Source organism: Schistocerca serialis, chromosome 5, assembly GCF_023864345.2.
Source record: "Schistocerca serialis cubense isolate TAMUIC-IGC-003099 chromosome 5, iqSchSeri2.2, whole genome shotgun sequence".
Classification (NCBI taxonomy): Eukaryota; Metazoa; Arthropoda; class Insecta; order Orthoptera; family Acrididae; genus Schistocerca; species Schistocerca serialis.
In genome coordinates, this window is record NC_064642.1 from 160,816,876 (window position 1) to 160,844,054 (window position 27,179).

General features: G+C 45.1%; 1 protein-coding gene across 1 annotated transcript in view; it reads right to left on the bottom strand.

Moving 5' to 3' along the window:
* Positions 1-1,260: 1,260 nt before the first annotated feature.
* The window catches only part of LOC126481816 (papilin-like), a 156,120-nt gene continuing 130,201 nt past the window's right edge, over positions 1,261-27,179 (bottom strand). Inside the window, exons 7-8 of the mRNA XM_050105773.1 lie at positions 14,841-14,975; positions 1,261-1,544 (exon numbers count right to left, since the gene is read on the bottom strand). Coding sequence (XP_049961730.1) covers positions 1,261-1,544; positions 14,841-14,975 — 419 coding nt within the window. The remainder of the gene's footprint in view (positions 1,545-14,840; positions 14,976-27,179) is intronic.

The window sequence follows — 27,179 nt, forward strand, 5'->3', positions numbered from 1 at the left end:
CTCTCCAGATGACGTCGTGAAGTACTTACGCAGGATCACTTTGTTGTTCGCCTTCTGTCCATGTTTTGAGACATCTTTCTCTCAGGAGCACGTAGAGGTAGATGTATCAACTGGAAGTTAACGTGAAATACTAAAGTCTTCTGTCCGTTGCTGGTTAAATAATTTGGGCTTCTAAGACAACACAGTCTAAAGATACGGCCATTTATGTCACAGATTTTGATATTCGGAAACTGACTCATCAAAACCCATCTATATACATACTTATGTTTGCACGAAATCCTCCTCGCACTTGTCGGTTCATCTTTTCTTTTTAGTACTATATAGCTCGTGCTTGTGGCGTATGGTCAACTTTTCCTAGCAGGAATTTCTAAAAGTCTCGCCTGCACTGTCGAAGTTACATATACTGACGACAGTCCTGTTCTTGGTAAAGAACGATAATAATAAAAACCGAAAGTTAAAGTATTAATAATAATAATGTTGTTGTTGTGGTCTTCAGTCCTGAGACTGGTTTGATGCAGCTCTCCACGCTACTCAATCCTGTGCAAGCTTCTTCATCTTCCAATACCTACTGCAACCTACATCCTTCTGAATCTGCTTAGTGTATTCATCCCTTGGTCTCCCTCTACGATTTTCACATTCCACGCTGCCCTCCAATACTAAACTGGTGATCCCTTGATGCCTCAGAACATGTCCTACCAACCGATCCCTTTTTCTAGTCAAGTTGTGCCACAAACTTCTCTTCTCCCCAATCTTATTCAATACTTCCTCATTAATAATAATAATAATGATATTGAATAACCTGTTCAAGTAACCAAACAATAATCTTGTCAAAATATCAATCTCTACTGCCTAGAAGAAACAAAAGGAAAACGGAACTTGCAGGAGAACGATGAACCTGTCTACAGAGCAATATGAATCACTCTGTTATAATAATATGCTTAATGGCGCTCAGGTGTCTTCACTGTCGATTTCTTCAAGAATTTTTGAGAAGTTTATTGTACTGCCTCAGGAAACTGATGTCCGGGGGCTGGTCTTGAACTGCTATAACTATGAAGATGAGCGAAACTAGACTGATGAACTGCTGAAATGTGCGCAAATGACATCTAAATCTTACAGGAGCAGTGTAGATGCACATCGCTGTAGCAAATGATGAATGGAAAAGTACAGAGATGACTTTTACGCTGCAGTGGCAGGTGGTGGTGGTGATTAACTTGTGATGTTCAAAGATGGTAATGTGAGAGTGTGGTGTAACAGGTGTCCTCAGTGGTCCCCTGAACGCAGCTGGGTGCCACGGCTTGGTGCGTGGCCCGGTCCCCGGCAGCAGCAGACGGACTCACCGTGCTGGCAGCGGTCGCCACGGAAACCCCTGGGACAGCGGCAGAAGCCTGGGCTGTGGCAGAGTCCTCCGTGCAGGCACGCCGGCCGGCAGACGGGCTGCTCGCAGCGCCGGCCCGTGTATCCCGGCGGGCACTTGCACGGCCGCCGGCCGCCGCCGCGGCACCGCCCACCGTTCAGGCAGCCGCACGCTGTTCTGCCGTGACCGTCTGCGGGATGGAGACAGTATGTAATACCACACTTTTCTTACCCTCTAGCGACTACACTACACCCAGCAAATGGTTCAAATGGCTCTGAGCACTATGGGGCTTAACATCTCGGGTCATCAGTCCCCTAGAACCTAGAACTACTTAAACCAAACTAATCTAAGGACATCATACACATCCACGTCCGAGGCAGGATTCGAATCTGCGATCGTAGAGGTAGCGCCTAGACTGTAGCGCCTAGAACCGCACGGCCACTCCGGCCGGCACACCCAGCAATCCAACATTTTAAAGGAGTAGTAATTCTACACTGAAGATCCAAAGAAACTGGTACACTTGCCTAATATCGTGTAGAGTCCCCGCGAGCAAGCTGAAGTACCTCAACACGACGTGGCATGGACTGGAGTAATGTCTGTAGTAGCTCTGGATAGAACTGACTCAATGAATCCTTTAGGGCTGTCCATAAATCCGGAATGGTACGACAGGATGGAGAGATCCCTTCTAAATAGCAAGTAGCAAAGCATCCCAGATATGCCAAATAATGTTCATGTCTGGGGGGCTTGGTGGACAGCGGAAGTGTTTCAACTCAAAAGGATGTTTTTGGAGCCACTCTGTAACAATTCTGGACTTGTGGGTGTCGCACTGTCCTGTTGGAATTGCCCAAGTCCACCGGACCACACAATGGACATTAATGGATGCATGAGATTAGACAGAATGCATAAATACGTGTCACCTGTCGAAGTCCTATCTCAAATTATCAGGGGTCCATGTCACTCCAACTGTACACGCCCCACACTATTACAGAGACCCCACCATCTTGAAGACCCCTTTGCTGACATAGAGGGTCCATGGATGCATGAGGTTGTCTCCATACCCGTACATGTACATCCAATCGATACAACCTGAAACGAGACTCTTCAGACCAGGCAACATGTTTCCACTCATCAACAACCCAGTTTCGGAGCTTACGGGCCCAGGCGAGGCGTAAGCTTTGTGTCATGCAGTCATCAATGGTACACGAGTTGGCTTTCGGTTCCGAAAGGCCAAATCGAATGGTTCGCACGCTGCCACTTGTTGATGGCCCAGCATTGAAACCTGCAGCAATGTAGGGAAGGGTTGCACTTATGTCACGTTGAACGATTCTATTCAGTCGTCGTTTGTCCCGTTCTTGCAGGACCTTTTTCCATCCGTAGCGATGTCGGAGATGTGATGTCTCACAGGGTTCCTAATGTTCACGGTACACTCGTGAAACGGTCGTGCGAGAAAATCCCCACTTCATCGCTACCTGCAAGGTGCCGTGTCCCATCGCTCGTGCCCCGACTATAATACCATGTTCACTCTCACTTAAATCTTGATAACCTACCTTTGTAACAGCAGTAAACGATATAACAACTGCACCAGACACTTGTTGACTTATATAGGCGTTGCCGACAGCAACGCCGTATTCTGCCTGTTGAAATATTTCTGTATTTGAATGCGCATGGCTATACTAGCTTCTTTGATGCTTCAGTGTATATCACTGATGTTCTTGTCGTTGCTGTTGTGGCTGTAGTGGTCTTCATTCCGAAGACTGATTTGATGCAGCTCTCCACGCTACTCTACCCTGTTCGAGCCTCTTCATCTCCCGATAACTATTGCAACCCACATTCGTTTGAAGCTGCTTACTGTCTTCATGTCTCTGTCTTTACAATTCGTACTCCCCTCTTCCAGAACTTCACTTTAATACCAAATAACGATTTTTTGACGTCTCAGAAACTGTCCTATAAACCGATCTCTTATTTTGGTCATTGTGCCACATATTTCTTTTCTGCCCAGTTCTGTTCATTACCACTGCATTAGTTAAGCGATCTGCCCATCTACTTTTCAACATTCTTCTGCAGCACTATACTTGAAAAGCTTCTGTTCTCTTCCCGTCTCAGCTGGTTATCGGACATGTTTCACTTCTGTACAAGGCTACATTCCAGGCAAATGACTTCAGACAAGACTTCACAACACTGAAATTTATATTCGATGTCAGCAAATTTCTGTTCTTCAGAAACGATTGTTTTGACATTGTTATTCTTCATTTTATGTCCTCCCAACTTTGTCCATAATAATTTATTTTATTACCCAAATAGCAAAATTCTTCTACTGTTTTGATGTGGCATTTCCTAAGATAATTCCCTCAACATCACGTGGTTTAATGCGAATACATATCATTTCCCTCGTTAGAATTTGGTTGGTGTTCATCTTAAATCCTCCTTTCAAGAAACTCTCCATTTTGTTCATCTACTCTTCGAAGCCTTTGTTGCCTCAAACAGACAGCGGTTCTATAAACAGCAAAGCTTTTATTTCTTCCCGTGACTTTTAATTCCCGTTCCAAATTCGTCCCCACTGATTCACAACAGGATAACCAGTGTAAAGATTGAATAAAATCGGAAAGAGGTTGTCAGAGGCTACAGTTCTGCCTCAATTTCTTCTAATACCCATCGACTCTTACACCTGCCATCAGGTTTCTGTACAAGATGTACGTAACCTTAGCTCCCTTTCTCTTACTCCTGCTTCCTTTAGAAAGTTATAAAGACTGTTTTCCAGTACATTGTCCCATCTACAAATCTACAAATGCTATCAACTTAGATTTGCCTTTCCTTAACCTATCTTCTAAGATAACCCGTAGGCTTAGTATTGCCTTGCCTTTTCCAGTACTTCTCCAGAACCCAAACTGATTTTCCCCAAAGTCAGCTTCTATCAGTTTTTCCATTGTTATGTAAATAACTCGTGTCACATTATGCAACCGTGACTTATCAAACTGATAGTTCGGTACTGTTCACAACTGTCAACCCCCGTTTTCTTTGGAATCGGAAATACTGCATTCTTCTTCAAGTGTGAGAGCATTTAGCCCGTCTCATATATCTTGCACTCCAGGTGGAATTGCTCAATCATGGTTGTCACTCCCACAGATATCAGCAGATGTGAATGTCGTCTTCTCGAGCGCCCTTGTTTCGGGTTATGCCTTTCAGTATTCATCCGAATTCTTTTCCCAGTCCGTTTTCATCCACTTACTATTCCATTTCTGATTTTTATTGTATCGCACCTCTACACATTTCTTCCACCTCCGGCATTCACTTAGTTGCTCAGTAATGATTTTTCATCTGAGCTCTCGATGTTCATACTGTTGCTTCTCTCCAAATTCTCTTTAGGAGGTATCTATCTTTTCCTTAGTTATACACTCTTCAACAAAATTACATTTGCTCTCTAGCTAGTTCTTCTTAGTCATTCTGCACTTCTTGTCAGTTTCACTTTTTAGACGTTTGCATTTCGTTTCACCTGCTTCATTTGCAACATTTTTATACTTTTCTCCTTTCATCGGTTAAATTTAACATCTCAATTGATATCTTGGGATTTCTACTAGGCCTTGCCCTTTTACCTATTTGTTTCTCTGTTGTCTTCACTATTTCATCTCTTAAAGCTACCCTTTTCTACTGTATTCCTTTCCTCTGTTCCAGCTAATCTTTACCTAATGCACTATTTCAAACTGTCTACAGTCTCTGGTTCTTTTGCAGATTCTTCAGATTTAATCTTTATCTTCATAACAAATAAGTTATGGTCAGAGTCCACATCTCCCAATGGAAATGTTTTACAATTTACAATCTTGTTCTGAAATCTCTGACGTACCATTACAAAATTAGTCTGAAACCTTCTGGTGTCTCAGGTCTCTTCCAAGTACACAATATTCTTTTACGATTCTCAAACCGTTATCAATGATTACATTATTCTCTGTGCAAAATTCTATCAGGTAGCTTCCTCTTTCATTCATTCCCCACAGCTTACATTCTCAAGCTACTCTTCTTTTTCTTCCTCTTCCTACTGCAGAGTTTCAACCACCTGTGACAATTAAGTTTTCCCCTCCACAATCTCATTTGCTTCAGATACCTCCTCTCAATCTCCTCATCATCTATGGAGCTAGAGTTGGGTGGGTGTTCATGTCTATCTTGGCTACGATAACGCGTTCGGTATGATCCTCATAGTAGCTTACTCGCATTCCTATTTTCTTTTCCATTGTTTGACCTACTCTTTCATTACCTTATTTGATTTTGTATATACAACCCCCCGTTCATCTAACCAAAAATACTGTTCATCCTGCCACAGACGTTCACTAATCCTCATTACGTCTCATCTCATTATATCCATTTTCCAGGCTACCTAAACGATTAAAGGATCTAATACTCCATACTCCAATCGGTAGAATGTCAGTTTTGTTTACTGATGGCAACATCCTCCTGAGTAATCCACACAAGGAGATACAAATGGGGATCTATTTTACCTCTGGAATGTTTTACCCAAGAAGATGCCCTCATTGCTTCACTACACAGTAAAGCTGCGTGTCCCCAGAAAAATAAGCTCTGTAGTTTCCTCTTGCTTTCAGCCGTTCACAGTGCTACCACAGCAAGTCTATGTTGGATGGTGGTACAAGGCAAATTTTTTTTCATCATTTGAAGTAAAGTAGGCTTTTTTGGGAAGCTGTGGAGGGTTCAGGGCTAGCTGGCACCAGATGTCAACCGGATGCCAATAGCATCCCATGGCCTGTTCAGTTGCTGCTAGGCAACCTCCATTCTAAATGTCAATAATGCTGATGAGGCAACAAAATGACTCGGCGTCGCTGACGAAGTAACGCTTTCAGAATAGCGTCGGTGGAAGCAGATAGCCAATCATGGGGTTGGAGAGAGTCACGTGAGGGCCAGGTGCCAAGTGGGGAGCGCGGTGGAGCAAAGAGTTCTGATTTTATTGTCAGCCGGACCCCAAGATGTTTAAGCGTGTGTGAATTTCTGAGGGACCAAACTGCCTGGGTCATGGGTCACTGGACTTACGCACTACTTAAACTAACTTACGCTAAGAGCAACACACAGACCCACGTCCGAGGGACAACTCCAACCTCCGGCGGGAGCGGCCGCGCAATCCGTGACATTTCGCCTCTAACTGTACGGCTACTCCGCGCGGCAGAGGCGGACCCGATCTGACGTTTCTTCCCTGTCCTCTTGGTCACCATGTCTGTTCAGCCTGTAGATGGATTCACTAGGCCGGTGAATATATTAGTCATGCAATAGAGCTTGTTGTTCCAATCATCCCCTCTAGATGCCCACTGAGTCCTAACCGCCTACCTACTTTACGTGCTAACTCGCTCTTGTAAATCTAAATTTCTCAATTTTTAGCGGACATTGTAATTGAATCTTTCTTTCAGCGACGTATTCAGGTGATACTGTCATAGGATCGATATCTTTTGCTTTAGTAGTCTGTCATAAGAGTTCGCAACTTCAGTGCTTGTCTGGAATGCATATGATCAAGATGTGGTTTTTTGGCTAAATTTACGGGTGTCTTGCTCGTCAGCATTCTTCCATCAATTCATGACATTACGTTGAGACACCTATTCGTATTCAGTATTGAATTAAGCTAATTTTTCTTCATACATTGAATACTTATTCAAGTAGTTAAATCTGTCTCCTTTTCTGATTTCTGATTTAAAGTATTTTTGCAATTTTCTTTCATTATTATTTCTTCCATGCACGTGCTCATCAGATTGTGCTGGGGTGTATTGTAGCTTTCTGTAATAGATTGCTGTCTTTATTTGATTCATAAAGGATACCCGCGTGTGTAGACATTTTATGTATTTTATCAGTTTTACAAATTTTTCCGGTTTTCGTACCTGTTCATTGTTATTTTCATCTATACTTTCTCTGCAGTAGTTTCAATGAATATAATGGTGGCGCGATAGATTGTTACCTGCCGAATCTATTTTTGTAGATGTAACTCAGAGATTGGTTCCACATTTGATCGTTGTTCTTATGAATCCACAAGCATCCTACCCTGCCTCACTTGATTCTAGGTTCTATTAGAAATAAGAGGGAGTATATTCCCAGAAATTTTGTTGATGGTTAATCTAGTTACTAGTGCAGATAGTCGTTCTTTTGTACAGTTCTTGTTGCCTTATGTCAATTATACACTCCTGGAAATGGAGAAAAGAACACATTGACACCGGTGTGTCAGACCCACCATACTTGCTCCGGACACTGCGAGAGGGCTGTACAACCAATGATCACACGCACGGCACAGCGGACACACCAGGAACAGCGGTGTTGGCCGTCGAATGGCGCTAGCTGCGCACCATTTGTGCACCGCCGCCGTCAGTGTCAGCCAGTTTGCCGTGGCATACGGAGCTCCATCACAGTCTTTAACACTGGTAGCATGCCGCGACAGCGTGGACGTGAACCGTATGTGCAGTTGACGGACTTTGAGCGAGGGCGTATAGTGGGCATGCGGGAGGCCGGGTGGACGTACCGCCGAATTGCTCAACACATGGGGCGTGAGGTCTCCACAGTACATCGATGTTGTCGCCAGTGGTCGGCGGAAGGTGCACGTGCCCGTCGACCTGGGACCGGACCGCAGCGACGCACGGATGCACGCCAAGACCGTAGGATCCTACGCAGTGCCGTAGGGGACCGCACCGCCACTTCCCAGCAAATTAGGGACACTGTTGCTCCTGGGGTATCGGCGAGGACCATTCGCAACCGTCTCCATGAAGCTGGGCTACGGTCCCGCACACCGTTAGGCCGTCTTCCGCTCACGCCCCAACATCGTGCAGCCCACCTCCAGTGGTGTCGCGACAGGCGTGAATGGAGGGACGAATGGAAACGTGTCGTCTTCAGCGATGAGAGTCGCTTCTGCCTTGGTGCCAATGATGGTCGTATGCGTGTTTGGCGCCGTGCAGGTGAGCGCCACAATCAGGACTGCATACGACCGAGGCACACAGGGCCAACACCCGGCATCATGGCATGGGGAGCGATCTCCTACACTGGCCGTACACCACTGGTGATCGTCGAGGGGACACTGAATAGTGCACAGTACATCCAAACCGTCATCGAACCCATCGTTCTACCATTCCTAGACCGGCAAGGGAACTTGCTGTTCCAACAGGACAATGCACGTCCGCATGTATCCCGTGCCACCCAACGTGCTCTAGAAGGTGTAAGTCAACTACCCTGGCCAGCAAGATCTCCGGATCTGTCCCCCATTGAGCACGTTTGGGACTGGATGAAGCGTCGTCTCACGCGGTCTGCACGGCCAGCACGAATGCTGGTCCAACTGAGGCGCCAGGTGGAAATGGCATGGCAAGCCGTTCCACAGGACTACATCCAGCATCTCTACGATCGTCTCCATGGGAGAATAGCAGCCTGCATTGCTGCGAAAGGTGGATATACACTGTTCTAGTGCCGACATTGTGCATTCTCTGTTGCCTGTGACTATGTGCCTGTGGTTCTGTCAGTGTGATCATGTGATGTATCTGACCCCAGGAATGTGTCAATAAAGTTTCCCCTTCCTGGAACAATGAATTCACGGTGTTCTTATTTCAATTTCCAGGAGTGTATATTGATATGTGAAGTCTTAAGCAAACCATAGGTCTTTACTCTGTATGCCACTTTCAATCCTGATCTACTCGGATGCTAGTAATGTAATAGAAAATGTTGTGTTTCCGTTGCCTGAATTAACTTCAAATGTTGGTGAAGATCGATTTATGGCTAAAGATTCTGAGTTTTACCCAGGATGTGTTACGGAGCTCAGAAAAAACGTTAAGTACGTTCAGTTAAATGAGAACATGCAAACGTCATGTGTCAGCAATCTACAGAGCTCAGGATCAATTAAATGCTAGAAGCAATAGCAGACAAGTGTCTTTCACCATGTTCCAAGCTATTACGGTCAGTAGCTCACACGAAGATTACATCTTCATTCTTCCAGATTGTTCCATCGCAACTGTTCCATGTGGCATCTGTGAGTCATGGTTCAAATGGTTCAAATGGCTCTAAGCACTATGCGACTCAACTTCTGAGGTCATCAGTCGCCTAGAACTTAGAACTAATTAAACCTAACTAACCTAAGGACATCACACACATCCATGCCCGAGGCAGGATTCGAACCTGCGACCGTAGCGGTCACGCGGTTCCAGACTGAATCGCCTTTAACCGCACGGCCACACTGGCCGGCTTGTGAGTCATGATGCTCAACCTGAGCAGGATGTTACTCGAGAATGGAATGTGTTCAATCCTACGGTAAGAGTTAACAGAGATGTACTGACAAATGTGGAACCATTCCAATGCGCAAGCAGTACCACCGTACCCATGCAGGAGCCGTGCCACGTTTACAACTTCAAGTCTGATGCACATATTTGAATGTAGTTATGGACTCCCGTGTTATGCAGATGGGACACTCACAAGGGAACCTCCCCATCGCACTCCCCTCAGATTTAGTTATAAGTTGGCACAGTGGATAGGCCTTGAAAAACTGAACACAGATCGATCGAGAAAACAGGAAGAAGTTGTGTGGAACTATGAAAAAATAAGCCAAATATACAAACTGGGTCGTCCATGTGTAATAAAGGCAATATTAAGGGCAATGTGAGGTGAGGAATGCCGTGGTCCCGTGGATAGCGTGAACAGCTGCGGAACGAGAGGTCTTAAGTTCAAACCTTCCTCCACCGAAAATCTTAACTTTTTATTTTCAGTTTATGTGACAAACTCTTATGTTATCATCACTTTCTTTGGAGTGATTATTACATCCACAAGAAAACCTAAATCTGGCAAGGTAGAAGAATCTTTATACCCATTCGCCAAGTGTACTAGTTAGGTGGGTCGACAACATATTCCTGTCATGTGACGCACATGCTGTCACCAGTGTCGAACAGAATATATCAGACGTGTTTTCCTGTGGAGGAATCGGTTGACCTATGACCTTTCGATCAAATGTTTTCGGTTCCCATTGGAGAGGCACGTCCTTTCGTCAACCAATAGCACGGTTTTGCGGTGCGGTCGCAAATCACAGACACTAAACTTATTACAGTGAACAGAAACGTCAATGAACGAACGGACAGATCATAACTTTGCGAAAATAAAGAAAGCTAAATTTTCAGTCGAGGGCAGATTTGAACGAAAGACCTCTCGTTGCGCAGCTGTTCACGCTAACCACGGGACACGGCGTTCCTCACCTCACATTGCCCTTAATATTGCCTATCTTACGCATGGACGACCCAGTTTGTATATTTTGCTTATTTTTTTCATAGTTCCACACAACTTCTTCCTGGTTTCTCGATCGATCTGTGTTCAGTTTTTCAAGACCTATCCACTGTGCCAACTTACAACTAAATCTGAGGGGGGTGCGATGGGGAGGTTCCCTTGTCAGAAGGAATGTGAAGTACACAGATTTACACAGTTTTGTGCGTAGTATGAAGAATAAGTCATAGAAACCTAGTGATTTGTGATGAGGTTTTCCTGTATAAAATCAAAACCGCAAATTTGTACATTGTAACGATTGTGAGCAAATATTACATTTAAGAGCGATTGAGAATAAGATGAGAAAAAAATTCAACAGTGTCTTAGTCAACTGAAAAATAAAGTTGTAAGTAATGCGAGCTACACTAAGGGGAAAAATTGGAACACGAAATTATAATTAATGTAGAGTAGTAAAACTTATGGTATATATTTGTCTAGGTAACATATTTAAGTGATAACATTGCAAGATCAAATGTTGATGTAAGCGTCAGAGAATCCATTGCAAGTGTTAAATGCTAGTGCGCCAATAACCGGCGTAATAGGAAAATGCTGAGTACAAACTTTCAAACGTACACACACTATGTTGTACAGCTGCTGCTGTACTTTGTGGGATGGAGCTCCATGTGTATTGCACTTGGTTTGTCACTAAAGGGACTGTTAATACACGTTATGGATGACACTGCAGTTGCCTTTCCATGACATTCTATATGTGCTCCATTGGAGACATCTGGTGATGAGCAAGCCATGGCTACATATTGATACTCGTAGAGAATATTGGGTTGTGGGTGAGTGCTATCCTGATGGAAAACACCCCCTGCCATGCTGTTGATGAATGGCAGCACAACAGGTCGAATCACCAGATTGACATACCAATTTACAGTCACGGTGCATGGGACAACCACGAGAGCGGTCCTGCTGTCATACGAAATCGCACCCCAGACCATAACTCCAGGTCGTTGCAGGCCCTCACCTAGTCTCCTAAGCAACACACGGCCATCACTGGCACTGAAGGAGAAAACGCAGCTGTCCTTGAAATAACGGATTTGTAACTGTTCGTTGTTTCACTTTGGTGTCAACTTCTGCTCAATTTGCTGCTGCAGATGCACAACGATGCGCCAGGGTCGTACGCTGGGTACGATGGTCTTCCCTTTCGGTACTGCCACGTGGTTGTCTGGAGACTGGTCAACCTGTAACTGTACTTTCTAGTGACCTCCGCTGCCAGCAATCGTGTACAGTGGCTACATTCCTGCCAAGTATTTCTGCAGTATCGCAGAAGGAACATCCAGCTTCTCGTACCTGTATTACATGACCTCGTTTAAAGTTAGTGAGATGTTGATGATTGCGCCTCTGTCGCCATAAAGGCATTCTTTACTAATATCATCTCACTACGTCCAATCTCGAAGGTAACTAACGCTCTTGACCGTTACAGTGTGTATCTAAAGCAAACATTGATTCATCCTCATAGTGGCGCTACTGCCACCACTCTTATCCGAGCGGCGACAAATTTGAATGGACATCATCTTTCAGATGTAGAAACACGATTGTCAGCTTACACTTCTGGCCATTAAAATTGCTACACCACGAAGATGACGTGCTACAGTCGCGAAATTTAACCGACAGGATGAAGATGCTGCGATATGCAAGTGATTAGCATTTCAGAGAATTCAAACAAGGTTGGCGCCGGTGGCGACACGTACAATGTGCTGACATGAGGAACGTTTCCAACCGATTTCTCATACACAAACAGTTGAATGGCGTTGCCTGGTGAACTGTTGTTGTTATGCCTCGTGTAAGGAGGAGAAATGCGTACCATCACGTTTCCGACTTTGATAAAGGTCGGATTGTAGCCTATCGCGAATCATATCGCGACACTGATGCTCGCGTTGGTCGATATCCAATGACTGTTAGCAGAATATCGAATCGGTGGGTTCAGGAGGGTAATACGGAACGCCGTGCTGGATCCCAACGGCCTCGTATCACTGCGATGTTGTACCCAACGACGAACCTGGGTGCACGAATGGCAAAACGTCATTTTTTCGGATGAATCCAGGTTCTGTTTACAGCATCATTATGGTCGCATCCGTGTTTGGCGACATCGCGGTGAACGCACATTGGAAGCGTGTATTCGTCATCGCCATACTGGCGTATCACCCGCCGAGATGGCATGGGGTGCCATTGATTACACGTCTCGGTCACCTCTTGTTCGCATTGACGGCACTTTGAACAGTAGACGTTACATTTCAAATGTGTTACGACCCGTGGCTTTACCCGTCATTCGATCCCTGCGAAACCCTATATTTCAGCGGGATAGTGCACCACCGCATGTTGCAGGTCCTGTACGGGCCTTTATGGATACAGGAAATGTTCGACTGCTGCCCTGGCCAGGACATTCTCCAGATCTCTCACCAATTGAAAACGTCTGGTCAATGGTGGGCGAGCAACTGGCTCGTCACACTACACCAGTAACTACTCTTGTTGAACTGTGGTATCGTGTTGAAGCTGCATGAGCAGCTGTACCTGTACACGTCATCCAAGTTCTGTTTAACTCAATGCCCAGGCATATCAAGGCCGTTATTACGGCCAGAGGTGGTTGTTCTGGGTACTGATTTCTCAGGATCTATGCACCCAAATGGCGTGAAAATGTATTCCCATGTCAGTTCTAGTATAATATATTTGTCCAATGAATACCCGTTTATCATCTGCATTTCTTCTTTGTGTAGCAATTTTAATGGCAAGTAGTGTACATTTACGTCGTACAATTCAATCTTGGTGTTTCTATCTTTTCTCCGTCAGTGTATTTTGATACGTTCGGTGCACTTCGTGACCTCCTTGGGAACTATCAAATGATCATTAGTTTTTTGGAAGTTATTAGCTGAATGGAACTACAAGATACTAACATACAGGGTGATTCAAAAAGAATACCACAACTTTAAAAATGTGTATTTAATGAAAGAAACATAATATAACCTTCTCTTATACATCATTACAAAGAGTATTTAGAAAGGTTATTTTTCACTCAAAAACAAGGTCAGAGATGTTCAATATGACCCCCTCAAGACACTCGAGCAATATCAACCCGATACTCCAACTCGTTCCACACTCTCTGTAGCATATCAGGCGTAACAGTTTGGATAACTGCTGTTATTTCTCGTTTCAAAGTTGCTTCATCACTAAACACAATCTTTGAAACGAAAGATTCATCTGTTTCCATTTGAGCAAGGATAAAATCACAGAAATCGATTCTTTTAATCTTATCAGCTGCAGACAGTGCTTGAACCAATTTCAGACGATAAGGTTTCATAACTAACCTTTTTCGTAGGACTCTCCATTCAGTTGATGGTGGAATTTGCAGCTCTCTGCTAGCTCTGCGAGTCGATTTTCCTGGGCTGCGAACAAATGCTTGCTGGATGCGTGCTACATTTTCATCACTCGTTCTCGGCCGTCCAGAACTTTTCCCTTTGCACAAACACCCATTCTCTGTAAACTGTTTATACCAACGATTAATACACCATCTATCAGGAGTTTTAACACCATACTTCGTTCGAAATGCACGCTGAACAACTGTCGTCGATTCACTTCTGCCGTACTCAATAACACAAAAAGCTTTCTGTTGAGCGGTCGCCATCTTAGCATCAACTGACGCTGACGCCTGGTCAACAGCGCCTCAAGCGAACAAATGTACATCTAAATGAAACTTTATAGCTCCCTTAATTCGCCGACAGATATTGCTTAGCCCTGCCTTTTGTCGTTGCAGAGTTTTAAATTCCTAAAGTTGTGGTATTCTTTTTGAATCACCCTGTATTATTCGTCGTTAAAAGCAGCCCATCGCTGCTCAAGAGCTCCTCAGTTATCCATCATGTTGTTCGCACAATCTGCTGGCATTTAACCTTAGCATAACATCTTGCAAATTTGTCGCTGATAGTAGGTTATCGTCGCATCTTTTACGTTGGCTACGAAGTTGGGGAGAAATAGAGCCCATCCCTTCTCTATGGTTCATTTAGTGGTTGAAGCAAAAGAACTGCTTTCTTCTTCCCTCTATCTACACAGGAGAGTGAGCACCAGTGATTTTAAGAAAGCAAGATATTTCTGCTGTTAACGTCATACAGGACTGAGCTATGTTCGGACTGACCCCGGTGCTCCTTGGAGGTGGCGTGCTGCTGCTGCTGGCGCTGCCTGGGTCGCGGCGGCGGTGGTGGCGGGGCGGGGCACGGCTGGCGGCTGCACGCGCGGGTCTCCGTGCGCTCCCCGCCCGCCTCCACGCACAGCTCCAGCCGCTTGCCGTCGTCCACGCAGCGCGAGAAGCGCGACTGCGAGCCCGTGCCGCAAGAGGCGCTGCACTCGCTCCACTCGGACCACTCCACCTCTGTGGGCCAACCGTTCGCAGAGGAAACTAAAACACGTGCCATTGTTAGTGACAACGTTGCGAGCATTAACTGCGTAATCTTAGTGGGGAAATTGTTCTGACGGTAACGCCAGAAACGCCAAGAAGTAATGGACAGTCCCGACTATAAGAAAAATGAGTGTTTTTTAAACAGTATTGTTGAGCAGTGGCGTAGCTGAGTTACGGCAATCTAGGCACTTCCCCTGGCAATCATTTCCGTCGGGGTGCAGTTGTGTGACGAGTAGAAAATGTGAGGAAGCAACAACGAATATGAAGAACACGTAGGACGAAGAAGAAGGTGGAAGAAAGAGCTGAAGAAGAAGAAGAAGAAGAAGAAAAAGAAGAAAGAAAAAGTAGAGGAACACTAATATGGGAAGAGGGCGGTGGTTTAGACTCCGTTGAGAAATAGTTTTACATGACCTGCATTTTCTTGGTGCTGAGATATTTGTTTCCTGACTTCGGCTACTAGATGCCAAGTTGAGCCACCTCAACGCAGGTGTAATAAGTTTTTTTCCTTTTTTGTTTTGTTTGTTAGTTCTCTATGAAATAGGGATGGAAAAACTGATTGCTTACAAGAGATATCGATATTTTAGTTCTGAATAACTGGTACTTTTAGGTATTTGCTTTCTCTTGTTTGTAACAGGTGTTTTTTCCATTTGTTACTTACAAGCAGGTAAACCATAGCAACCGTTCTAATGTTTTTTTTCATTTTTAAGTAAACCGTATTTAAAAAACGATTAATATTTATTCGTTAAATTTGCTTTGAAATGTTGCGTTTTATGGGAAATGGGAAAAGCCATCAGTGCTGTTTCAATAACAATGCCGACAGAACTGAGCAACAATCACATGGCATAAGAATTGGTACAGCTCTACTGAGACAATAATGTACCAATTACCATGTGGCGTGGACTATTAGACGGTACGCATGTACATGAATCTGTGTTATATTAGAGTGGCACCAATGCTAGTCTGGATATACACTCCTGGAAATTGAAATAAGAACACCGTGAATTCATTGTCCCAGGAAGGGGAAACTTTATTGACGCATTCCTGGGGTCAGATACATCACATGACCACACTGACAGAACCACAGGCACATAGACACAGGCAACAGAGCATGCACAATGTCGGCACTAGTACAGTGTATATCCACCTTTCGCAGCAATGCAGGCTGCTATTCTCCCATAAAGACGATCGTAGAGATGCTGGATGTAGTCCTGTGGAACGGCTTGCCATGCCATTTCCACCTGGCGCCTCAGTTGGACCAGCGTTCGTGCTGGACGTGCAGACCGCGTGAGACGACGCTTCATCCAGTCCCAAACATGCTCAATGGGGGACAGATCCGGAGATCTTGCTGGCCAGGGTAGTTGACTTACACCTTCTAGAGCACGTTGGGTGGCACGGGATACATGCGGACGTGCATTGTCCTGTTGGAACAGCAAGTTCCCTTGCCGGTCTAGGAATGGTAGAACGATGGGTTCGATGACGGTTTGGATGTACCGTGCACTATTCAGTGTCCCCTCGACGATCACCAGTGGTGTACGGCCAGTGTAGGAGATCGCTCCCCACACCATGATGCCGGGTGTTGGCCCTGTGTGCCTCGGTCGTATGCAGTCCTGATTGTGGCGCTCACCTGCACGGCGCCAAACACGCATACGACCATCATTGGCACCAAGGCAGAAGCGACTCTCATCGCTGAAGACGACACGTCTCCATTCGTCCCTCCATTCACGCCTGTCGCGACACCACTGGAGGCGGGCTGCACGATGTTGGGGCGTGAGCGGAAGACGGCCTAACGGTGTGCGGGACCGTAGCCCAGCTTCATGGAGACGGTTGCGAATGGTCCTCGCCGATACCCCAGGAACAACAGTGTCCCTAATTTGCTGGGACACTGCGTAGGATCCTACGGTCTTGGCGTGCATCCGTGCGTCGCTGCAGTCCGGTCCCAGGTCGACGGGCACGTGCACCTTCCGCCGACCACTGGCGACAACATCGATGTACTGTGGAGACCTCACGCCCCACGTGTTGAGCAATTCGGCGGTACGTCCACCCGGCCTCCCCCATGCCCACTATACGCCCTCGCTCAAAGTCCGTCAACTGCACATACGGTTCACGTCCACGCTGTCGCGGCATGCTACCAGTGTTAAAGACTGCGATGGAGCTCCGTATGCCACGGAAAACTGGCTGACACTGACGGCGGCGGTGCACAAATGCTGCGCAGCTAGCGCCATTCGACGGCCAACACCGCGGTTCCTGGTGTGTCCGCTGTACCGTGCCTGTGATCATTGCTTGTACAGCCCTCTCGCAGTGTCCGGAGCAAGTATGGTGGGTCTGACACACCGGTGTCAATGTGTTCTTTTTTCCATTTCCAGGACTGTATTTGTGAAGTGACGGAGCAATAAACTACAATGTTGCATTTGCTTTAAAATACAAGGAATTGGTCTGTTATTTCTATGAAATAATAAAAGAGAAAGAAAGTTGCAGTAACAGTAATAAAAACGCAACAAAAGTCTATTTATACTCTACAATAAAAATTTGTTCTATGGTCGTGCTGATCGCAATAAATTGCTTAAGGGACAATGAAGATTAAACAAAAAATGGTGAGATGGGCGAAGGTGGTAAAGGGGGAGGGGTGCGCCGTCGAATTTGCCCTGGGTCTGCGTATAGCCATTGGAAAGGACATACTAACATGAAAAACAGGGTTCTTCAAGGTCAGATTTCATCCTTTCGCACTGGATCTTCCAATGCTCAAATAGTGATAAAACTCAAGTTTACAACATGGTTTTTGAGCATATTTTCAAAAGTTAAAGTCGCTGTGAGAATACTGGTGATTTTTTCGTAGTATTCATCAACATCCGCTTCGAGAAACCAGCGAGCGGTGGATGGACTATGGCTTCGTTTATTCAAATTAGTATTTAGAACTGAGTAGAGTGAGTGAAAATTTTTCTATTTTTGTTCGATTTCTATGTTTAATACGGGAAATAATAAGCATAGAAAACAGAAAATCGGTTACTTCAGAAAGGAAAAAAAGAACCAATACAATCGTAAACCGGCTGTTTCAGCGATAATCGCCAGTGAGAAACGATTCGCGATACAGTTTCAGTCACTGCGACTTTGTGTTGTGAGTTCTCCTATGCTTTGTATTGTATCATACAAAAAGAAATATTAATATTTGTTCTATAGTCGTGCTGATCGCAATGAATTGCCTAAGGGATAGTGATGATTTAACAAAAAAGGGTGAGATGGGCGAGGGTGGTAACAAAGGGGGATGGAGGTGGGCAGTCGAATTTGTCCTTGGTAGCAATTATCACTGAGGTTCAAAAAGAGTGTGTGAATTCCTAAGGGACCTAACTGCTGAGGTCATCGGTCCCTAGACTTACACACTACTTAAACTACCTTAAAGTAACTTATGCTAAGAACAACACACGTACATCCATGCCAGAGGGAGAACTCGAAACTCCAGCGGGAGGGGCGGCGCAGATCGTCACATGACGTCCTAAACCACGCGGCCACTACGCGAGGCGGCACTGAGGTCAACACATCAAATACAACACAGGTTCTCCAAATAAAACAGTCTTGGAACGCACATAATTTGTTGAATTTTAAAATTTATTCTCCAGGTGACTAGTATCGATCGTGGTACGATGATCATCGGACTGTTAGATTTCCATGATGATGGCTGGAGAGACTGGAGAGGATCAGTCCGCTATGTAGCAACGATAAAGATAAGCATTTTTATTTTTTATTTTAAAAAGTTGTATCCTGATTTTTGATCTGTGCTATCCAGGAATAATGTTTCAAAAGATACATTAAATACAAATAATCAACTGTGCGGTAATGTACTCCTAAAAATTACAGATGCATAATATTTTATTTTGTGACGATAATATCCTCGGCATAAACTCTTAATACAATCCACAATAACTTGTAAAATAGTCAATACCACTTTCTTATATAGGCCCCATAATACAACATAAACGCTTTCGATTTAAAACAACATCTGCCTCACGCAGACGGTTCTTGGCTCGTGGTCTCGCGAGCACGGGGTCCCGGGTTCGACTCCCGACGGGGTCAGGGATTTTTCCTGCCTCGAGATGACTGGGTGTTGTTGTGTCGTCTTCATCATCATCATTCATCCCCATTACGGTAAGACGAAGGCAATGGCAAACCACCTCCACTAGGACCTTGCCTTGCTCTGTAAAGAAGCATGGGACTCATCATCATCATCATAATATGTGACGCATCGGTCCTTTGCTGAATGTCTTCCCAACTGTTGGATAATGCACATTCCCTGTAAGAGTAAAAATAGTTCTAAAACAGTACTCATGTAGGCCTATGAGGAGATCAGATCAGACAATTCTTGTCAATAATAAAACATTACTGCACAGAAAAGGCGCACTTTGGCTGCAGTCTTCCCGCTTTAGTATTTAAATAAGTTATGGACTGATTGCGTGTATGATTAACGTAACAGTTAGGGTCTACGAAACTGAATCAATATGTACACTGCGCAACACAATTAAAAGGTCACTTTTTCAAATTCCCATAACTGTCTCCCAGTACGACGCATTAGTTTGAAACTTGGGCCAAAGATGCCTATAACCTCTCTCCGTAGTATACTTATATGGATATGGAGTCTGTTCTTTGGAACTTGTCCCAAACAACAGACATCATTGATGACCTGCAGCCATCTAGAACGAAATTAGCATTATATATTCACACATCTAGCTGCTGGCGGGCGTTGATATATATCAACGGGGACAGATGGAAATATGTACCCTGACCGAGACTCGAACCCGGGATCTCCTGCTTAGATGGCAGACGCTCTATCCATCTGTGCCACCGAGGGCACAGAGGATGGTGCGACTGCTGGGACTATCTCACGCATGCCTCCCGCAAGACCCACATTCTCACCTTATATGTCCACACACTACATTCGTAGTGTCCCTACCCAACACACTCATAACTCGCGGAAGACATTCTTACCAAGTCCCTTAAGAGATCGGGTAATATGTGTGCATCCACACAGAAGAGGAAGGTCAGGGCCGGTATTGCCAGAACTATATATTTATATGGATATGATGTCTGTTCTCCATGTCCGAAAGAACACTATCCTCAGTGCCCTCGGTGGCTCAGATGTATAGAGCGTCTGCCATGTAAGCAGGAGATCCCGGGTTCGAGTCCCGGTCGGGACACACATTTTCAATTGTCCCCGTTGATATATATCAACGCCCGTCAGTAGCTGAAAGTATTAATATATAATTCTAATTCCTCCGCAGTGGTACAAAACCGTGGCGCCCAGCCATGTCATCCTCGGAGTCGGCCACGCACCATACATCAGTGGTGTCGACACTAGAGAAAAAAAGACCAAATCTCAAAAGTTCATATGACATACAAGGAGGTTAACGATATCGCATTGGCATTAAGTTTCACCTCAGTTCTGCCCAATGCCACCATGAACGTGCCACACGATTTAAAGGCCGGCATACCCCTTCTTACCCACATTTCATACCTTCTCTTGTCGCCTCTGCGATGGAGGCCAAACCCACGACTCCTAGCACTGAAATCACGCGATTTTCTTATGGGTGCCCCAGGAAAATATTTCAGACACACCACCACTCAGTAGTGACACTAAAACACCTCAGGGAATGGAATAAAGGGCGTCAACTTATCCACGTCTTTCCCTGTGGCGTTGATTCGCACACAAATCGCGGTCAAAACTAACAGCACACGACGCAGCGAGCAACAGGACGAAGCTCTTAAAAGCTTTCACATTGCTGACACCCCAGGACATTGGAACCCTTCTCTAAGAACATCGTGGGGCTGCAACCCCATTGAAGGTGATCTCACCGCTTTGGAGTGTAACGCGACCGCAGATTTTGCTCACGTGTACTACATCGGCACTCTAGGGACCGTTCAAAACGATACGAAGAACACTATCCTAAGCAGCGAAGGGTATTTACGCTTCTTCAACCCTCATGTGTTGCGCACCCCTTTCGTCACTATGGAAGGGGGGAGTGGAAGTCATCGACACATTCACATATTCGTAAACAAAACTGCAAAGGGTCCTTCTAAAACCGCCCCCCCCCCCCCCCCAATCTAACCCCTTCCCTTACTTCCCAGTTTTTCAACACCCTCGGTGCCTCTTGCACGTACCTTTGTTGGGCAATTTAAAGATATCTATGTACAAACCCCAGGCACTTACACCTCATCTCTGGGAGCCTGTGTGACCGGCTGCCAATTTGACACATCTCAGCTGAGTGGCTCTACGTTACTGAACTAGCGCCTAGTGGACGCGCGCAAATCTGAGGCCTGTCGAAAGGGATGCCTGTCACAACAGTGCCTAGGAATCAGTGAATGACTCTCCCTATACAGAGAAATTCTTAAAGTATCCGACCAAGGTAAGTTGTTTTTACCGAGGTTGTTGCCGATATGAGATGTCTTGGAGGGACTCTTTGCCGTTTTATCCTGACATGTGTCAAAATCTCATATCCCACCCCCCTCTTCGTCAAACCTCCGTGATCACGCCACGGGAGGGCGCGAAACAGGAGAGCTGAAGATGCCCAAACACCTCTGCTGCTTCCGATTACGTGCAAATTTCGTCGAATGGTTTAGAACAGTCCACAGAGATTCCACTACGAACACAAGCCCTGCCTGGTTGGCCGTGCGGTCTAACGCACTGCTTTCCGGGCGGGAAGGAGCGCCGGTACCCGGCACGAATCCGCCCGGCGGAATTGCGTCAAGGTCCGGTGAGCCGGCCAGTCTGTGGATGGTTTTTAGGCGGTTTTCCATCTGCCTCGGCGAATGTGGGCTAGATCCCCTTATTCCGCCTCAGTTACACTATGTCGGCTATTGCTGCGCAAACAAGTTCTCCACGTACGCCTACACAACCATTACTCTACCACGCAAACATAGGGGCTACACTCATCTGGTGTGAGACGTTCCCTGGGGGGGTCCACCGGGGGTCGAACCGCACAATAACCCTGGTTTCGGTGTGGGGCGGCGGAGGGGTGAAGTGGACTGCGATAGTCGTCGTGGGGTTGCGGACCACTGGGGCTGCGGCGGGGACGGAGCCTCTCCGTCGTTTATTGGTCCCTGGTTAACATAACATAACATAACGTACACAAGGGCAAAGATTGTGGTAGTGTTACGCTCCAAAGAGGCGTGGTCACGTTTAGTGGCGCTGCAAGCTCAGGATATCCTTAAAGAAGGATTGAATAGTCCGTGATTTGTCAACAGTGTGTCGTTCTGTTGCTCATCGCTCTAGGAGGTGCTGTTTTGGACCGCGAAAATTTGTGGAAATTAACGCTACAGAGGAAAATGCAGTTTGACGCTTTTCCTGAGGGATTTTTTTTGTAGATTCTGAGCAGCGGTGTGTCAGAAATGTTTTCCTGTGCCACCCATAAGTAAACAGCGTGATTTCAATGCTGGGCGTCGCAGTTCAGACCTCTCTCTCAGAGGTGCCAACAGAAGGGTGAAACGTCTGTTCAAACGGTTCAAATGGCTCTGAGCACTATGTGACTTAACTGCTGAGGTCATCAGTCCCCTAGAACTTAGAACTACTCAAACCTAACTAACCTAAGGACATCACACACATCCATGCCCGAGGCAGGATTCAAACCTGCGACCTTAGCGGTCGCGCGGTTCCAGACTGAAGCGCCTAGAAACGTCTGTAAGTTGGTAAATAATCAATAAAGGGACAGCCCGGATTGTTTAATTAATTGAGAACTTTTAAAATTGTAGCGCGTCAGCAATAGTGAATAATTTAATGATTATAAAGAATCCGCCTCGATTGTTTAATTAAATATTGCATTTAATGATGATTCAGTGACTCTATCTCGCAAACAGTTAATAATGATTCAGTGAATGTGTTTCGCAGACATTTAATGATGATTGAGTGACTCTATTTCGCCACGGATAACGCAAAGGGCAGGACGCAACCAACCAAAGAACCTACTTAACCGAGATCATCTGCACCACTATCAGACACAATGTATTCCATTATGGGACGTTTACTTTCATTACTTCCTGATTTCATATTACTACGAGTGCTCATTGCAGGATTACGTGTACTGGGTACGAGACACGGGGTGTAATTATTGTTGTATACACGTAAGATTGTCACTGAAATATCAATTTCATTGGGCTACTCTCAATTCCGCACACATCAACTTTCATTCAGTTACATGAGCGTGATGTTCACTCCCTCTGATCTAAATGGTCTTTTAATTCAGTGATATGGATGCGATGGGGCGATATGACAGATTGCTCTTGGGGTAACATAATCATGCCACACATGGACTAAGTAACGACAACTATTTTAAGATAATGTATTGAAAACGAATTTCGGGGAGCCCCCTCCGATTTTGTTGGGGGGAACAACATAGCGCACTAGGATATGATCTGAGAGTCGAGGGTCGTGTGGTGTGCAAGCAGAAACAAGTAAGCACAGTTAACATACAAAAATGACGTATATTTTGTTAAATCCGTCACAAGAACACTCGCAAGACCTACATTGAACTTCTGCAATAACGATCGTATACGACGATGAACCAACCACCCCACATTATTAACACCTTGTCGTTGCAAATAAAAGTACTCACCATCTCTGATCGTTCTTAGATAGTTCAAATCTTCACACGAAACACACTCAATACCTACTCTGTGTTTCCACAAGAACGATCGTTTACCTCATCGATTGTGCAGCCAAATCCACATGGGAGCTTGGAAACGAACGGTTACAAGTTACTCATCATCTGTAATCGTTCTTGTATTTTATGTTACAATTCCACACCAAATCGTAACTGAATTTGATTTAGGATGATGGTGGCCGTTTCTCATAACAGCACAGTTGACAGCTTGAATACAGAAACCAACAAATAAATAATAAAACAAACCGCGAAAAATTCGTTAAATATTTGACACTATTCACGCGCCTAATTATACTCTGAAAATATAATAATGAAACGGTTACTCTTTGTCACACGGTTACGAACACATGGGTAAAGGTTGCACATAGGGAGCAACCCATGCTACCAACAAAAATGTAACAATTTCTGGAAATTAATAAAATAATTAATACTTCTCTGAGAAATCAACTGAAAAACTATTGTGGATGCTGGTGGCACCGTAGGTTTAATAACTTAAAACCAGATTAAAAAGCTCTCCACGCTCAAGCTAGAATCGTGAATTCTAACTACCCGGTATACTCGGAAAACAATTCAAAAATGTAATCGCAATGTAAGACAAACTGTGAAAATGCTGGAAAACAACGAATTAGTGAAACTTCCTGGCAGATTAAAACTGTGTGCCCGACCGAGACTCGAACTCGGGACCTTCGCCTTTCGCGGGCAATTGCTGTACCACTTGCCGCGAAAGGCAAAGGTCCCGAGTTCGAGTCTCGATCAGGCACACAGTTTTAATCTGCCAGGAAGTTTCATATCAGCGCACACTCCGCTGCAGAGTGAAAATTTCATTCTGTAAACATCCCCCAGGCTGTGGCTAAGCCATGTCTCCGCAGTATCCTTTCTTTCTGGAGTGCTGGTTCTGCAAGGTTCGCAGGAGAGCTTCTGTGAAGTTTGGAAGGTAGGAGACGAGTTACTGGCAGAAGTAAAGCTGTGAGGGCCGGGCGTGAGTCGTGCTTCGGTAGCTCAGTTGGTAGAGCACTTGCCCGTGAAAGGAAAAGGTCCCGAGTTGGAGTCTCGGTCGGTCACACAGTTTTAATCTGCCAGGAAGTTTCATATCAGCGCACAATCCGCTGCAGAGTGAAAATTTCATTCTGGGAACGAATTAGTGACCTAATCTATGATATACCTCATCCTATTGTTAAATTAGCGAACTGATTGAAGGAGACCAGCACAGGTTCTTTCCATACTCCCAGCCATCCGAAAAGTATGGCGGAGCGTCCTTAACGGTCCTATTCATAGAATCTCGCAGAAAACATTCATTCTGACAGTTAAGAGCAACATAAGAGGAATGGGAATAAAATTGCATTAATAGATGATAAAATAAACACAGTGGGGTCTACCTCTCCAGAACAGCTTCTCGGTACCAGAGCAAATAGTTACGAAGACCAGTTTGTCATTACTGACAAAAGGAATTCTGGGTACCTTGAGATAACGTAATTGGACGGAACAACTAGCTACGTCTCAGTAAAATATGGATTCATCTACATCTACATCTACATATACATCTAGATCTACATCTATACTCCGCAAGCCACCTGACGGTGTGTGGTGGAGGGTACTTTGAGTACCTCTGTCGGTTCTCCCTTCTATTCCAGTCTCGTATTGTTCGTGGAAAGAAATATTGTCGGTATTGTGGGGGCTCTAATCTCTCTGATTTTATCCTCAAGGTCTTTTCGCGAGATATACATAGGAGAGAGCAAGATATTGCTTGACTCATCGGTGAAAGTATGTTCCTGAAACTTCAACAAAAGCCCGTACCGAGCAACTGAACGTCTCTCTTGCAGAGTCTTCCACTGGAGTTTATCTATCATCTCCGTAACGCTTTTGCGATTACTAAATGATCCCGTAACGAAGCGCGCTGCTCTCCGTTGGATCTTCTCTATCTCTTCTATCAACCCTATCTGGTACAGATCCCACACCGGTGAGCATCATTCAAGCAGTGGGCGAACAAGCGTACTGTAATCTACTTCCTTTGTTTTCGGATTCCATTTCCTTAGGATTCTGGCATCTGCTTTACCGACGTTAATTTGATATGGTCATTCCATTTTAAATCACTCCCAATGTCTCTCCCAGATAATTTATGGAATCAACGGCTTCCAGTTGCTGACATGCTATATTGTAGCTAAGTGGTAAAGGATCTTTCTTTCTGTGTATTCGCAGCACGTTACACTTGTCTACATTGAGATTCACCTGCCATTCCCTGCACCATGCGTCAATTCGCTGCAGATCCTCCTGCATTTCAGTATAATTTTCCATTGTTAGAACCTCTTGATATACTACAGCATCATCCGCAAAAAGCCTCACAGAACTTCCGATGCTATCCACTAGGTCATTTATGTATATTGTGAATGAGTGTCGAATCTTAGTGTGACACTTCTCTACGGAACCGGCGCCCACAGGTGGCGCTGCGGTGCCACAGTATTAGAATATAGGCGTGTGCAGGGGGTTAGAGGAAGTCTGCAGAGTGAGTCGCAGGTGTAGAGTACGCAGTTGCGAATCGGAATCCCAAAAATAGGTGTGAACCCCAGTAATTGTTCATTCACATTAGTTTAGTATGAAATGATGTGACATATAATACAGGGTGATTCAAAAAGAATACCACAACTTTAGGAATTTAAAACTCTGCAACGACAAAAGGCAGAGCTAAGCACTATCTGTCGGCGAATTAAGGGAGCTATAAAGTTTCATTTAGTTGTACATTTGTTCGCTTGAGGCGCTGTTGAATAGGCGCCAGCGTCAGTTGATGCTAAGATGGCGACCGCTCAACAGAAAGCTTTTTGTGTTATTGAGTACGGCAGAAGTGAATCGACGACAGTTGTTCAGCGTGCATTTCGAACGAAGTATGGTGTTAAACCTCCTGATAGGTGGTTTATTACACGTTGGTATAAACAGTTTACAGAGAATGGGTGTTTGTGCAAAGGGAAAAGTTCTGGACGGCCGAGAACGAGTGATGAAGATGTAGCACGCATCCAGCAAGCATTTGTTCGCAGCCCAGAAAAATCGACTCGCAGAGCTAGCAGGGAGCTGCAAATTCCAGAATCAACTGTATGGAGAGTCCTACGAAAAAGGTTAGTTATGAAACCTGAACGTCAACTACCCGAGGCGATGGATCAGCCGCCAGGCAGCCCGTGACAGAGCACTTCATCACTGGCCTCCAAGAAGCCCTGATCTTACCGCCTGCGATTTTTTCTTATGGGGGTATGTTAAGGATATGGTGTTTCGGCCACCTCTCCCAGCCACCATTGATGATTTGAAACGAGAAATAACAGCAGCTATCCAAACTGTTACGCCTGATATGCTACAGAGAGTGTGGAACGAGTTGGAGTATCGGGTTGATATTGCTCGTGTGTCTGGAGGGGGCCATATTGAACATCTGTGAACTTGTTTTTGAGTGAAAAAAAACCTTTTTAAATACTCTTTGTAATGATGTATAACAGAAGGCTATATTATGTTTCTTTCATTAAATACACATTTTTAAAGTTGTGGTATTCTTTTTGAATCA